Genomic DNA, 14,220 nt, shown 5'->3' with positions numbered 1-14,220 from the left:
CCCACTCAGAGTGGACACTTGGACTTCCTTGGTATATGCTATAAGAGAAGCAGCAAACAGCCTCTCTAGAATCAATCTCAGCATACAGAACAGAGAAATAGTATCTTGTCTCTTAATACATCTTTTGCAGCACAGACAGGTGAGTGAACAGGGTGAGAATACATTATGACTCTGGAAATCATCAGTGAAGTAATTTTAATTCAAAGGAACCTAGAGGGGTTAGAAAAATGCAGAAAACAGCAGAATGAGATTGAACTTGGAAAAATGCAAGGTTCTACATGTGGGAGGACACAAACACAGATGGAAGGAGGGAGATCCTGGAAAGCAGTAATGCTGAAAGAAACACAAGATAATAATGGACATCTTGTTGAAAACTATCTGTAATGTGATTTGGTAGCACTGAAAGGACAATGTAGTTTATGGTTGCATGTTGTCTTCAATGGGAGTAGAGTTAGGCCAACACTGAGTGCTTTGGAGACCTTGGCCCATAAATCCCATCATCTGCGTGCCCAGAAAATGTGTATGTATGCACAATGGTACACCTACAAGTGGAGCCCAGGTTGGCACCATTTGGAAATCAGGCCCAAAAGAAAATATTTCGCTAAACTGTTATTCCAAGAAAAGCATATGGCTACCACTTGCTGCTCTTTTCACTGAAGACTTTGGCTACCCACCATGTCTGTTCTCAAATCCAATCTAGTTTTACAGGACAAGATACGCAAGATTGGCATCAGAAAACATGGATTAAAAAATACCTTAATCTCACCATTTACACTACCAATTCCAGTCTTTCAGAAATAGATTTTGTTTGTTTTTCTTTTGCCAATAAGCTTGAGGTTTCTTTATTTCAAATTAAGTTTTTGGCCCTTCTAATACGCTTAGGGCTTAAAACATTAACATTATTCCTATATACTCTGGATATGTATAGAAACTTTGAGACCTACACAAACTTCCAAACTTTAGGAGTGTCACTGGTATTTACTGAACAGTCTAAATTGTCCTGATTTGTGTTTCTACTACATTGTTTTTGCTGGACAGGAAATTCATTTCCTGTCTCTTTCCCCTTCTGGTCACTTCTTTGCTCTCTCTGGAGAACTCTTTTCCATGGTCATATTTTGGATGGAATGATGGAATACAAATAATGACTGATGAAAATAGAAAAATCTCTGCAGAATTTTCACAGGCTGTATGCTCTCCATACCTCTTTCAAACTTTTCCCAAAGATATTTTACACATAATCATGTCTTGCTGGCTGTAATAACTATTTTTCACGGTTTCACGGGTGATTGTCTGCTATGACTCATCAGCTCAGCCATTACTTGCAGGTCACCTCAAAGCTTTTTCAGATCATTAACCAAGGTGAAGACATGATTATCTTCATCGTCACACAGCTCTTACAGGATGAGGAAGAAAAAGCTGTGCTTCCAGAACAGTAAGGAAGGACTTACTCAGCATTGGCAGTACCTGTAATATTGAGTATTTGGGTTTGCATGGGCTTTCCCCTCTTTTGAGGAGCTCTCCAACTCCCCAATGCAGCATTTTCAGGGGGGTGGAAGGGCCTTTTGGACTTCTGAAGGATATGTTAAGCTGTCCCTAAACCCAGGGACATGGCAATAGGCCTGAGTGGACAGAAGCTGGGTTCCTCAAGTGTTGTAGTATTTACAGAGTTGCCAACCAGAATCAAGCCCCTCCCCTCCAAAAATCACAGAATTTCCTTAAAAATTATGAGGGTTTTATTTTTTTAATAATAATACATTTTAGGTTTTTTATTTGCTTTCTGGTTTCTGAGTCTTTAGGGAGCACTCGAACCATGTTTTCAAGCTTTTCTACAGAACCATTACATGATACATGATAATTTCGGTATTATTTTATGTGAAGTAATCATCAGGATTCCAGGAGCTGGTCCTTTAAGAAAAACACCAAATATCGCAAGAATTGTGATAAAGCCATGAGAAAGCGAGATTCATAGGAAGATCCACTGCTCACAGATGGAGTCTGCTCATGAGAGAGGAGAGTGAACATTAACAATTCCTGGTCGAGTGACTGTTTGAATCTCAGATTTAAGAGACACGATAAATATTCTAGCAATGACCCTACAAACAAAAAAAGGTGGACTCTATGGAACGCAACATCCTTATTTCCCAATTTTGGGACCTAGTGTCACATCTAGCAATGAAAATTGAAGCTAATAATGCAATATTTTACCATTTGAAACATTAAGACATCTTTGTTTTCCTCTCTAATTTCAATTTTATCTTTACTAGGTATAATAATCTCTCTTCTGAGATGTAGGTAATACAGAGGTCTTACTTGGTAAGTGCAGTGCAGTGTTATATAGATGTAATTGGAATTAGAAAATAACAAATAGGAGGTAAATGGAGCATATGATTGTTGTTTGGTTTTTGCCATGTGTATTGCTCCTGTGAGGAGAAAACAAACTATAATGTTATCATTAAATTGTGCTAAGGTATTTTCATAGTATGCTGGCACAACTGTAATTAAGAGCATAATTTGACTGAACACAGATAACTGGTACTGACATGCATAAAACTGAACCTTTTTCTGTTTTTAAAATCGAACCACATGCATTTGAGATACAGCTCATACCAATATATACTTTTATTAGAGAGAGGGGCTACAACAACTACCCTGAATCCAAACTGCAGATGTGAACTTTTTATCTTTAAAACCGCCACAACCAAAAACTTAGTTCAGAGCATTCCTGACATTGGGGATTCACAGTCTGGATCTGATGATGGGCTGGTTTCAGTGTTATCCCAGCTCATTATTACTGAGCCTCAGTAGTGAGTCCATGGTTAAGGTTGTGTCCAAGCTTCTATTGTAAGTCTTATTTTTTTCTACCCATCTCTAACCTTATGACTGGAAATAGTGAATTGTCTGAAAATGTGTGTGGTTAAAATATTTTCAGAGAAAATTGTTCCAGAGAATTTTGAAACCAGAAGATTTTAAACAAAAATCCTTAGGATACTTAGTTTTTGTTTTGAACTTTACCAGTATCTCATGATTCTTCAGGCACCCTTTTTTTTAACCACAGAAAGCATTTAAGAATTCCATATTTCACTTGAGTAGATAGGTCTCACCACACTCAAACGCAGAGTAGTTTCCTCAGAGAAGACAATTTAAAATAAGTTACTCATGTATCATCTTTATTATGCACTGGATCTCCACTAGCTGCCTGGTGATAAAATGTTGGGGGCTTTAATCACCTCTTAACAGGTGCACAGTACCTATTACAACATGATCCAGAATTGGGAGCTTTGGTTGCCGTGGCTAAGAGAGCTTCAGGCAAGAAAACTCTGGGCGGTGGGGGGAGAAAATTGGAATTCCCTCCCCCTATTTTTCAAACCAGCACAGCTCCATTGACTTGACCAGAGCTATGCCAATTTACACTAGCTGAGGATCTGACCCCACAGTTGTTGTTATAAAATGAAACATTTAAGTCTTCAGCAGAGCTTTGGTGATATAGCTTTTTGGGGCCTGACACTATTCATACATCCAAAAATCCATAGCAATTAACTTGGATTATAAAGTTAATAAAGTTCTGACCTTAATAAAAATATCCTAAGCACTAGATCTCATCACGGGCTCTTATGTTGATGCAAATAAAGCAAATCTGAAGTTTCTAGGTCAAGCTGCTTTTGAACTTAAGACCTGACAAAAAAAAGTATTAGAAGAATTTTCAGAGTAAATTACTTCTTTTTTTTTTTTATTCTATCTGTATCATAGCAGTAGCATGTCTTATTCACCTTAGACTCTTCCAAAATATTCTCCTGTGGCCAAAATCTTCAAAATTTTAAGCATATCAGTTTTGACAGGGCTGGGTGTACGTGTTTATGACTCCAGCCAGGCATGTGATGGTTTGTAGGCAGGACACAGATGGTTGTACTTTAGGCTGTTCTCTGCTTGTTGACCAGAGAGTTGAGGTAGATCTTCTGATCACATTTTGCCAAAGCTTGGAAAATGTCTTTCAGACATTTACATTCTTGGGCATATCCCTCCTTGCATACTTCTGCCTTTTTTACTAATATATCAAAGTCCTCTTCAAAAAGACAGGATTCCTTGTACAATGGTCTGAAGCCAATTGTTCTAGCAGCAGTATGTGACATAGCATGACGTATACAACTCCAGGCAACATCCATGTTATCCAACGGATATCTGAGTTACATATGGCATCATTGTCCACAGCAATCAGGTTTCACAGTTTTGTGATCAACAATAGACTTTGTCCTTCTCTTTCAGCTTCTGGCTGAGCAGCACTTAAAATGTAACCATCAGCTTCACATGGCTTATATTGACATCAAAGTGGATTTTGATTTGGTTGACAGGTAAGCACTTTGGTTTGCACTGAAAAGAGTTGGCAGTGCAGATGTTCTGCTAAATCTAGTGCATGATCTTTATGCCATTATTGGTGTGGGAGCGTGCATTGGTTCATGGTTTTCACCGTGTTTCTACACAACCTCAGGTGCATGACAGGGATGCACTCTCACCTCGGAGCTATTCTGTTGAGCTATTGACTGGATATTAGGACTTGCTGCATTAAAAACAAGGTTGGTCAAGAGGTGTTCCTCAACCAAGACTACACTGGTGACACTGCTTTGCTTGTGGAGAAGTCAGAGAATTTCAGCCTTGCCCTTTAAGGTCTTCAAGACACCACCCACGCTATGGGGTTGAATGTCTCATGACAGAAGACCAAGGTCCAGAACCTTTGAGCTGGGCCACCAAAACTCTCAGTGCAGGTGAAGTCAAACACTCTGAAAGGTATTGATGAGTTCATCTCTCTAGGCTGCATGCAGAGTTCAAATGATCACCGAAAACCAGACATTCTTGGATGAATAGGTCTTGCTGCCTCTGGCATGAAGTTCATGTCTTGCTTAATGGCACAAAAATTTCTTTGCACTGAAACAAAGATCAGGATCTATCAGACCTGTGTATTACCTGTATTGTTATACAGGGCAGGAACTTGGACCTTCCTACAGGCAGACTTGGAGCCACTAGAGGGATTCCATATGTGTTGTCAGTGCCAAATCCTGAGCATAAAGTGGTTCAACTTTTTGTGCGAAATGCCATACTCTCACAGAGATCCGGCTTTCCTGCAGTTGCGCACTACATTCAAAAGTGGCGTTGCATGTTCTTCAGCCAACTGCGATCAGAGCCCCATTGTCACACACAGTGAGAAACTATGCCTGGTGCAAAGAGTTTACAATCTAAATTGTCTAGACAGACAAAGGAACTATTATCCCAATTGTACAGAGGGGAAACTGAGCCAGAGAGAGACTTAATGACTTGTTGAAGGTTTCACAGGAAATCTGTGGAGAAGCAAGGAATTCAACCAAGATCTCCCTGAGTCACAAGCCAATGTTTTAATCACAAAACCATCCTTCCAGCTGCAGCCTTATCTGTGGTAGCACTCTAGTCTCTCCGTAAAGATGACTGCTAAGCTTACAGATAATGGGTCAAATCTGCCTTCCCTCACTTGTGCCATGGGTCAGTTCAATTTGTCATGAGAAGAAAGTAAGCAACACCTGGCTCACCCTTTACAACAACCAAGCTGTTGTTGGGGAGGATAGCTTAGACATCTAGGCTTCAGGGGTCAGCTTTCGCTCCCCAAATGGAAATTTTGCCATTAGCTTCAATGAGAATGTGATTGGGCCCCATATTTCAGGTACTGAAACCCACTAGAAGAACAAGTTCATACTCCAGCAGAGACAATTCCTCTTTCATAGGTAAATAAATTGATCTTACTTTATGAGAATCTTTCAGGTAAGACCTTAAAAATTGAAGCCCTGCCTATTCTGTGTGGGTACTAAAAATCCCTTGGGTCTCTTGTAATGTTATAGATTTGCACTAGTTATACTGGGTCAAAATTCCTTCTCCCTAGCACTTTTGTGCAGTATATTGAACACCAGTTGTTTTCTACCCTCCACACCAGTGCTGGCTGTATTTCAGTGATGCTATAAATATCTAGCTTGTAAAGCACTTTGAGATCCTTCTTCACTGCAGAGGCTCAAGAGCCAGCAAATAATTTTGTCTTTTTCTAATTGCCTGCCTGTCTCTACACACACACACACTTTAGAAAGCAGTCCTGATTGTTTTTGATATTTTCAATCGATAACAATTGAATACCTTAGCTCTGTCAGAATGGGAACATGTTTAGAAAGTAAATTGCCCATTCTTTAATATTGTCTAGGATTGCTGCTAACATATTGGCTGGAAATTTAAACTGATTCCTGTTTCAACGCATCTTGGCATTTGTGCAGATTGTGCACTGCACCTGCCTCATGCTCCAAGAATATGAAGCAACATCAGTATGCAGCTAATTCCAATGCTCCACATCATTCTTTCCACAGTAAAATGTGAGATCTAGTAGATTCTGGATGAAAGGCAGGGAGGAGGGAGCTATGGCTCTGATGTATTGTGGCCCCTTTCCCCCCACGCCTTTTAGGAACTATTCTGTTGGCACTCTATGGAGCATTGTCTCCATTGGGTTTTAGGGTGCTGACTGGGCTGGAAGGCAGTGGAAGACAGGATCAGACGCCTGTAAGGCATCATATGTGCTGAGCCAATGGATTTCTGTTCAGAAATCCCCTCGGGGTCAATACTGCTTGAAGCAGTACTAACTCTTGGCAGCTGCTTCTGAACAGCCATGTGAGATTTAGTCAAAGGAGGATGATGCCTGAATAAGTCGTGCTAGCAGAGAGGAGCCACAAACTTCCCTGTCTCCCTGGTTCTCAACCTTCCCTTCTATGCTGAGTCCCAGGATTCTCTGGGATTGGAAGCCACATCCCCCTTCCCACTTTGCACCCCATTAGTCCCTCCAACCTCAAGGGATGATATCCTGAAAACTCCATTCTCCTGGAGCTGTTTGCCACCATTGCTCTGCTTTGTGGGAAGGGACAATCTAGTCCAAATGTCAGTCATAGAGACATGTAAAGATCTGTGGGTTAGTTTGCTGACCCTTTCCTAGAATAGCATAGTGGCACCATTAGATAGTATCACTTTTATCTTTTAAATATAACCTCTTTTTTGCTATTGGGTTGCAAAATTCCCCCCGCTCGGAACATAAAAACCTCACCAAGTATTTTTTTATTTATTTAAATGCTATGAATATTTAACTTGAGCTAGGACTTAATATAGCAGGTTTCTATGTAGCAGGAATTTTTGTGCAGTAATTACAAATCCATGAAAACAAATATTTGTTTGAATGGTACCTTTATTATGTGTTACCAAACATCATTCTAATAACAACATGGTTGGATTGTGCACCCGATTAACAGTTGTCTGCAGATAAATTATTACTGATTGCAAAGGAATTCTCTAATTTGACTCTAGGCATATGCTTACAATGCTGTCATGGGGTGTAATTGCAGCATGTGTAGACATACCTAAGCCAGCTTGCTTGGGTACCAGAGTAGTGAAGCTGCAGTGGTGTGCAAGTAACTAGCCAGGGTCCAAGGTAGGCTTGTATATCCCACTGCTCTGACATCGAAGATAGCTACAGTAAGGCTAGATTAGGTATGTCCACATGATCTGCAATCCCATCCTGAGATTGCAGTGTAGACATACCCGTAGTGATCCGGCACAGAACTCACATCCCAGGGGCAGGCTAAGGTGGCTTGAAGCTTTCTTTCCACCCTCCCAGTCTTGGACTGCCCCAAGCAGCCGTGGCATACCACAGACAGCCCTAAGCGCCCGTCTAAGTTACAGATGCCTCACTGCTTGGAATGACTTTGAGTATATCTACACTGCAGCTGGGAGCAAGCCTCAGAGCCTGGGTAGACAGACATGCGCTAGCTCTGCTTGAGCTAGCGCGCTAAAAATAGCAGTGTGGACGTTGCCGTGCAGGTGGCAGCTCTGGCTAGCCACCTCAGTACAGAGCCAGGGTTAGATGGGCTTGTATGTGGACACCCAGCACAAGTCTGTCTCAGTTTAGGGCAACTGCACCTGCATTCCCCCGCCATGCGGGGCACACCCACTCTTAGGCTGCTGGCTCCCAGGTGTCACCTGTCTTGGGTGGAGACATGTGTGTCTCTCGCTCCTGGCCAGGGTGATTCCAGACTGCACAGTTCCCTGCCTACACTGTGAATTCCCCAGCAAGACATTCTGTCTTATCAGGCCAGTTTGCCCTTCTTTCTCAGAGGCTATAAAAAATGTAATTGCTCACAGTAAAGTTCCCACACAGCTCTTTCAAAGCAAGTATGGTTATTCATAAGGTGAAAGCATTACAGAGAACACAGATTAAAAACAATGAAAGAACCTCCATTCATGCTAATAAGCTTACCAGAGATCACCCCAGTTTTAACCAGGGCTCTTTATACCCTACCATGGGGTTGTTTGTGGTCATATGTTCATAACGACCTTGTCTCCAAAGCTGTGAGTCCCTCCTTGATAGACTTTGGGTCTTTGATCTGGGAATAGGTAATTCATAGACAACGGGCCGCCTCCTCCTCAGGGCAAAGGTTCATAGGGCTGATGTCCTGCGTAACTGGAGAGGTTATATTCACATACCCCTCCCCCAAGAGATTTCCCAGAAAACCCATTTAACTTTAAGCACATTGTTTCAATTAGTCCTTTTGAAGCTCATTACACTTTCCAGGGTTTACATGAGTCAGGTCCCCTCCCTAGGGACATTATATACAATCCCACAATAATATATAAACATTTGCATTTTAATACAATGAACTGAAAGGATACTTAAACTTAATTCAATAAGGATTATCCAGGATATTGCAGGAAATTGCCATATTTATCACACCATCCACCTCCCTTTTGGGGAACCTCTTTCCTGGGGTCTCTCTCTCTCCCCTCATCCCTCTAATTTTTGCAGGTCTGCACCCTTCTCTCTTCCTCTCCTCTCCCTACAATCGCCCTGACTTATCCCTGGTTTGATGAACTGCGATTTCTCTGAGAGTTTCCCTCAGTACTGTGGGAAGAGATGATGTAGCTCTCCTGAATCTCCTTTCCTACTTTGTAGGTCTTACACTTCCATCCCTCCTATTTCTCAGTCCCCTAACCCCTTCAGATCTCATTGTCTTTAGCTCCCTCCCCACAATCACATGTAGAGTCCTTACTTCCACCTCACAGCACCCACAGCATTTCAGTAAACCCCTTTATGTAGACAGCCCAGCCTTACAACCCCCCAAAGCACTCTTCAGTCCACTCTTCACCAACATCCCCCAGACTCTCCTCACACAGCATTTTGTCACCCTCAAGTACACAGCTCTTTAGTGTCCCCCTAACACAGAGAGCCCCACACTCCTTCCGCCTTTCCTCACACACACACACAACCCATTGTGCTCTCCTCAGGTTTCTGCACACACACTCTTCAGTCTCCACTCAGGTGCCTTCACACTCCTTCCTCTCTCTCTCCCCCTCACACAACCCCTGCTTCCTTCTTGCCTTCTCTCTTTTACACCCTCCTAGTCCTCTCTCTCTCTCACACACACACAGAGCTTCTTCCTTCCCCATCCCAGTATTGTTAATCCCAAAAATTAAAGAAAATTATGTTTCCGGTCCCTAAAAATTATGAGGTTTAAACAATATAATACATTTTAAGTTTATTTGCTTTTTGATCCTCTAACAATCATGTTTTCAAGTTTTCACTACAACCATGAGGGCTATAATGGTTTTTTTTTAAAAAAAGTGAAAGTTGGGGTTTTACTTACTTGCATGACTCCAGGAGCTGGAAATTTAAGGAAAATGCCAAGCATGACAAAATTGTGAGTGGGCAAAACTGCCTCCCCTCTTAAACACATGCAGCACCACAGCCTTTAACTGCTCCACACAAACATAGTGTCACAACCTTTTATCACCCCCCAAGATGTATACAATTGCTATAGCTCTTTATCCTTTCACACACTTTCTCAGTCCCACAACTTTTCACGTCTCCTCCAAAGACACATGCAGTCACACTGTTGTTCTGCCCCATGCAAATGTCCCATAGCCTTTCAGTTCCCTCACCACACATGTAAAGTTCCACAGCTTTTCACCCCCACACATATTGTCCCATAGCTCTTCACCACACATACACACAGTCCCACAGCCTTTCACATATCCTTTACAGAGACATATACAGACCCACAATCCTTCAGCTCCTCCCCCTCCCCCCAGACACAAAGAATATCTCTTCGCTGCATTGAAAAGCTTGGGTCTGTGGGACCTGGTCCTGAAGACTCAGTGTTTCCAAGCAAGGCTTGAGAACTCATACTGCATAGTAACCTGGGTTTACAATTGCTTGACCTGGGTCTCTCAGCTGTGCTACTGTGTCCATACTGCACTCAGATCTATGGCTTGAAGTGTGTTCAAATTACAACATGACAGGGCTTGGACCCGAGTTGCAGCAGGACTCAGCTCCTTAGCAAGGTTCTGGGACCCGGGTGCCGAGTGCTTGCTGACCCAAGTCAGACTGATTTGTGTGTGGATGGAAGCGGGACTTGGGTTCGGACTAAGTCAGAGCCCAGGCTTAGTGTGTGCGGTAGACATATGGAGCCCTTCACTCTTCCCCCCACCCCACCCCCAACACACACATATAGCCCCACAGCCCTTCACCTCCCCCCCCCCCCCGCACACACACCTTCCCCACACATCACCCTAATGTGAGCCTGTCATGTCTGGGTGGGGAGGTCTGTGCTGGTGCTCTCTGTCACTTCCTTTTCCACACTGCAGTGAGGGGCATAAAGTCTGACAGGAAAGCTGTGAGCCAGGGCACAGGTAGTGAATGGGCTCGCTGCTACCTGGTGTGTGGAGTTAGATGTGGGCAGCAGCTCAGCACCTCTATTTGAAAGGGGGCAAGGAGTGCAGGGCTTTCTATGCAAACCATGTTCAGTGCTGGGAGCTCTAGCTGGGGAGGCTGTGGGGGGTGAATTGTATGGTGAGGTACCCTAGCGCCTCCCTGTGTGCACAGGCCTGGGAGAGGCTCTAAACCATGCAGGAGGGGAGGTGGCATGCTGGGCACACACCAGAGCAGGAGGATGCCACTTACCAAAGAGAGTATTGATGAAGCCATACCAGATGCAGCCACCTGGCCCGATGAGCCAGCGTCCCTGAGTGCTGGCAGCAAAGCTGAACGGGGTGCCCATGATGCACACCATCATGTCGCTCACAGAGATGTTCATCAGCAGCAGGTTAATCGGAGACTGTAGCACTTTATTCCTGCAGAAAAGTATCAGGACCAAGAGATTATTGAGGAAGCCCAGGGTCCCGATGATGCCAAGGCAGATGGCAGTGATCAGGTGGCCAGTGGGACTCAAATTCTGCTCTTGTCCATGTCTCTGGTTGCTGCTGTTGCTGCACCAAACACTGTTAACACCACTGCAACTGTGGCTGATGTTAGGCACGGTCATCTCAGTAGGTCTCCTTCCAGATCTGCTCCAGCTGCTTGCCACTGCAACTGTGGCTGATGTTAGGCACGGTCATCTCAGTAGGTCTCTTTCCAGATCTGCTCCAGCTGCTTGGCTAAGCATTGCAATATCAGCAGAGTAAAATCTCTTATGCACATACCAACACACACCCACAACCCACTAAAAAGCCCTCACTCTCTTACATGTGTGTGTATATATATATATAAAAGATATAATAGTTTCTACTTAGGTAAAACTGCAACATCAATGAGTTAAATGTAGCAAGCATTTGTTTCTTTCTTTAATGCTCCACCATGTGGCTGTTAGGAGCTGGCTCTTTCTGTCTTCCTCATTTGTGCCTGGTGTAGAGTATGAAATAAAAAAATGTAACCGCAGCTACCTGATAATAAAATGTAGGTCAGGAAAACGTACACAGAAAGGGGCTGATCCTAACCCAGAAGGCCAACAGACTACTTACCACGCAAAAATGAGGGAGTGAATTAGGTGCCTGTTTTATTCTTCTTCCATTGTGTGTATGTGTATACGTACCTGCTGTCTTTTATTTTTTTAAATCTTAATGGGGAGGTGACAGTACTCTGGATCGTTACAGTATCAAACCAGTTTTCAAAGAGTTCTATAAATTGCAACTGGGGAATAAAAAAGAAGCTAGAATGATAAGTCCCAGGAAAGTCTTTAGCATTTAAGTGCCAGCTGAAATGTACCACTGTCACAGAGCTATATAATACAAAATGCACGTAGCTGTAACATGGACTACTGTAAGGCATTTTTTTCCTTTGGAAAAATGTTTGTAATATGTAAATCAAAGTCCTAAAGAAAACTGATTGATCAGTGACCTAGTCCTTATTAGTAATCAGCAGGAGTTAAAGTATGAACTGTTTGACACAAATACAACAAATGTTTTCACGATGAGTTTTGATCTCTGAAAGTACAGAGAGGAGCTTGCTAATGAGTATCCAAGTTATCATCATATCCAGATCCATCCAAAAGGAGAGTATGTGGCTCATGCTTATTGCTTAGCATGCAGTCCTAAATGATTTATATCAAGTTTGAGGAAATTGTTTTTATTTTAAATAGGAGTGGGTATTCTCCAACCATTAAAAAGGTATGAAAATATGGCAAACTTCATGCAGCTTCCTATCTACAAGCAATTGGTGTTGAAAGGACACTGTCAAAGGTAATTTTTTTATGTTTCTAACATTTAATTTTGTTTTTAATAGAGAGGAAACAATTCTGTTGCTCTTAGGTTTAATTTTTTTACAGCTTTTTTTTTTCTTTACAAAATGTTAAGTTTTGGACTTAAATTAACTTGAGAACAGACATTAACCTGCCCCCAGTTACATCAATAAGAGTGTGGTTTTAAATAGGTTTAACAATGTACTAGAGCTTTTGTACAATTGCTTTCTAAGTGATACTTCAAAGTATATGAATGCCGCAAAATGTCTAGTTAACTGGATTACCTAGTAACTTGAATTCAAAGGAAAAGTAAGGTAAAAGAAGGACTATTTTACGTCTCACCCGAAAAGAAAAACAACCTCTAAATGTTTTTTCTGCAAACACATGTGCACAGGAGTAGCAAACCCCTTTGGACTGCTCTCAGTTATCACTACAGTGGGAAGAGGTAGGTACTAGAGGTAGACAAAGTTAAGCCATGACAATTATAGAATAATATTTTTCAATATTATTCCTTTTCTTACCCAAGGGCCCAATCCTTTCAAAGGCTTACACCCATAAATAACTGTACTGATGTGAGTAGTTCATCAGAATTATGCAAATTGACATTTGCTGATCAATTATTATTGGTTTTGCTGTGGTTAATTTTATAGCTGTTGGGAAGTGGTTGTCTGGTTATTTCTGATAATATTGTGTTACATTCCCAAAGAGAATTATTATCAAACACTTGTATTATTGTAGCACTTAGGAACCCTAGTCATGGACCAGGACCCCAGTGTGCTCGGTACTGTATAAATGCAGAACATAAAGATCATTTGTCAAGGTTCCTTCCCCACTCTGAACTCTAGGTACAGATGTGGGGACCTGCATGAAAGACCCCCTAAGTTTATTCTTACCAGCTTAGGTTAAAAATTTCCTCAAGGTTCAAACTTTGCCTTGTCCTTGAACCCTATGCTGCCACCACCAAGCGTGTTAAACAAAGAACAGAGAAAGAGCCCACTTGGAGACATCTTCCCCCCAAAATATCCCCCCAAGCCCTACACCCCCTTTCCTGGGGAAGGCTTCATAAAAATCCTCACCAATTTGCACAGGTCAACACAGACCCAAACCCTTGGATCGTAAGAACAATGAAAAAGCAATCAGGTTCTTAAAAGAAGAATTTGAATTGAAGAAAAAGTAAAAGAATCACCTCTGTAAAATCAGGATGGTAAATACCTTACAGGGTAATCAGATTCAAAACATAGAGAATCCCTTTAGGCAAAACCTTAAGTTACAAAAAGACACAAAAACAGGAATATACATTCCATTCATCACAGCTTATTTACCAGCCATTTGAACAAAAGGAAATCTAACGCATTTCTAGCTAGATTGCTTACTAACTTTTTACAGGAGTTCTGAAGAGCATTCCTGATCTGTTCCCGGCAAAAGCATCCCACAGACAGACAGACCCTTTGTTTCCCCCACACCTCCAGCTTTGAAAGTAACTTGTCTCCTCATTGGTCATTTTGGTCAGGTGCCAGCGAGGTTATCCTAGCTTCTTAACCCTTTACAGGTGAAAGGGTTTTGCCTCTGGCCAGGAGGGATTTTATAGTTCTGTATACAGAAAGGTGTTACCCTTCCCTTTATATGGTGGTTACCCTTCCCTTTATACCCCAGGACACCATTCCTGCCC

General features: G+C 42.2%; 1 protein-coding gene across 1 annotated transcript in view; it reads right to left on the bottom strand.

Moving 5' to 3' along the window:
• Nucleotides 1-11,360, bottom strand: part of LOC140917004 (pinopsin-like) — a 146,738-nt gene extending 135,378 nt beyond the window's left edge. Inside the window, exon 1 of the mRNA XM_073358900.1 lies at nt 11,000-11,360. Within this exon, the coding sequence (XP_073215001.1) occupies nt 11,000-11,360 (361 nt within the window). The remainder of the gene's footprint in view (nt 1-10,999) is intronic.
• Nucleotides 11,361-14,220: the final 2,860 nt, after the last annotated feature.

Source organism: Lepidochelys kempii, chromosome 9, assembly GCF_965140265.1.
Source record: "Lepidochelys kempii isolate rLepKem1 chromosome 9, rLepKem1.hap2, whole genome shotgun sequence".
Lineage (NCBI taxonomy): Eukaryota > Metazoa > Chordata > Testudines > Cheloniidae > Lepidochelys > Lepidochelys kempii.
The sequence above is the reverse complement of the archived record's forward strand: the minus strand, read 5'-3'. Positions and strand labels throughout refer to the sequence as shown.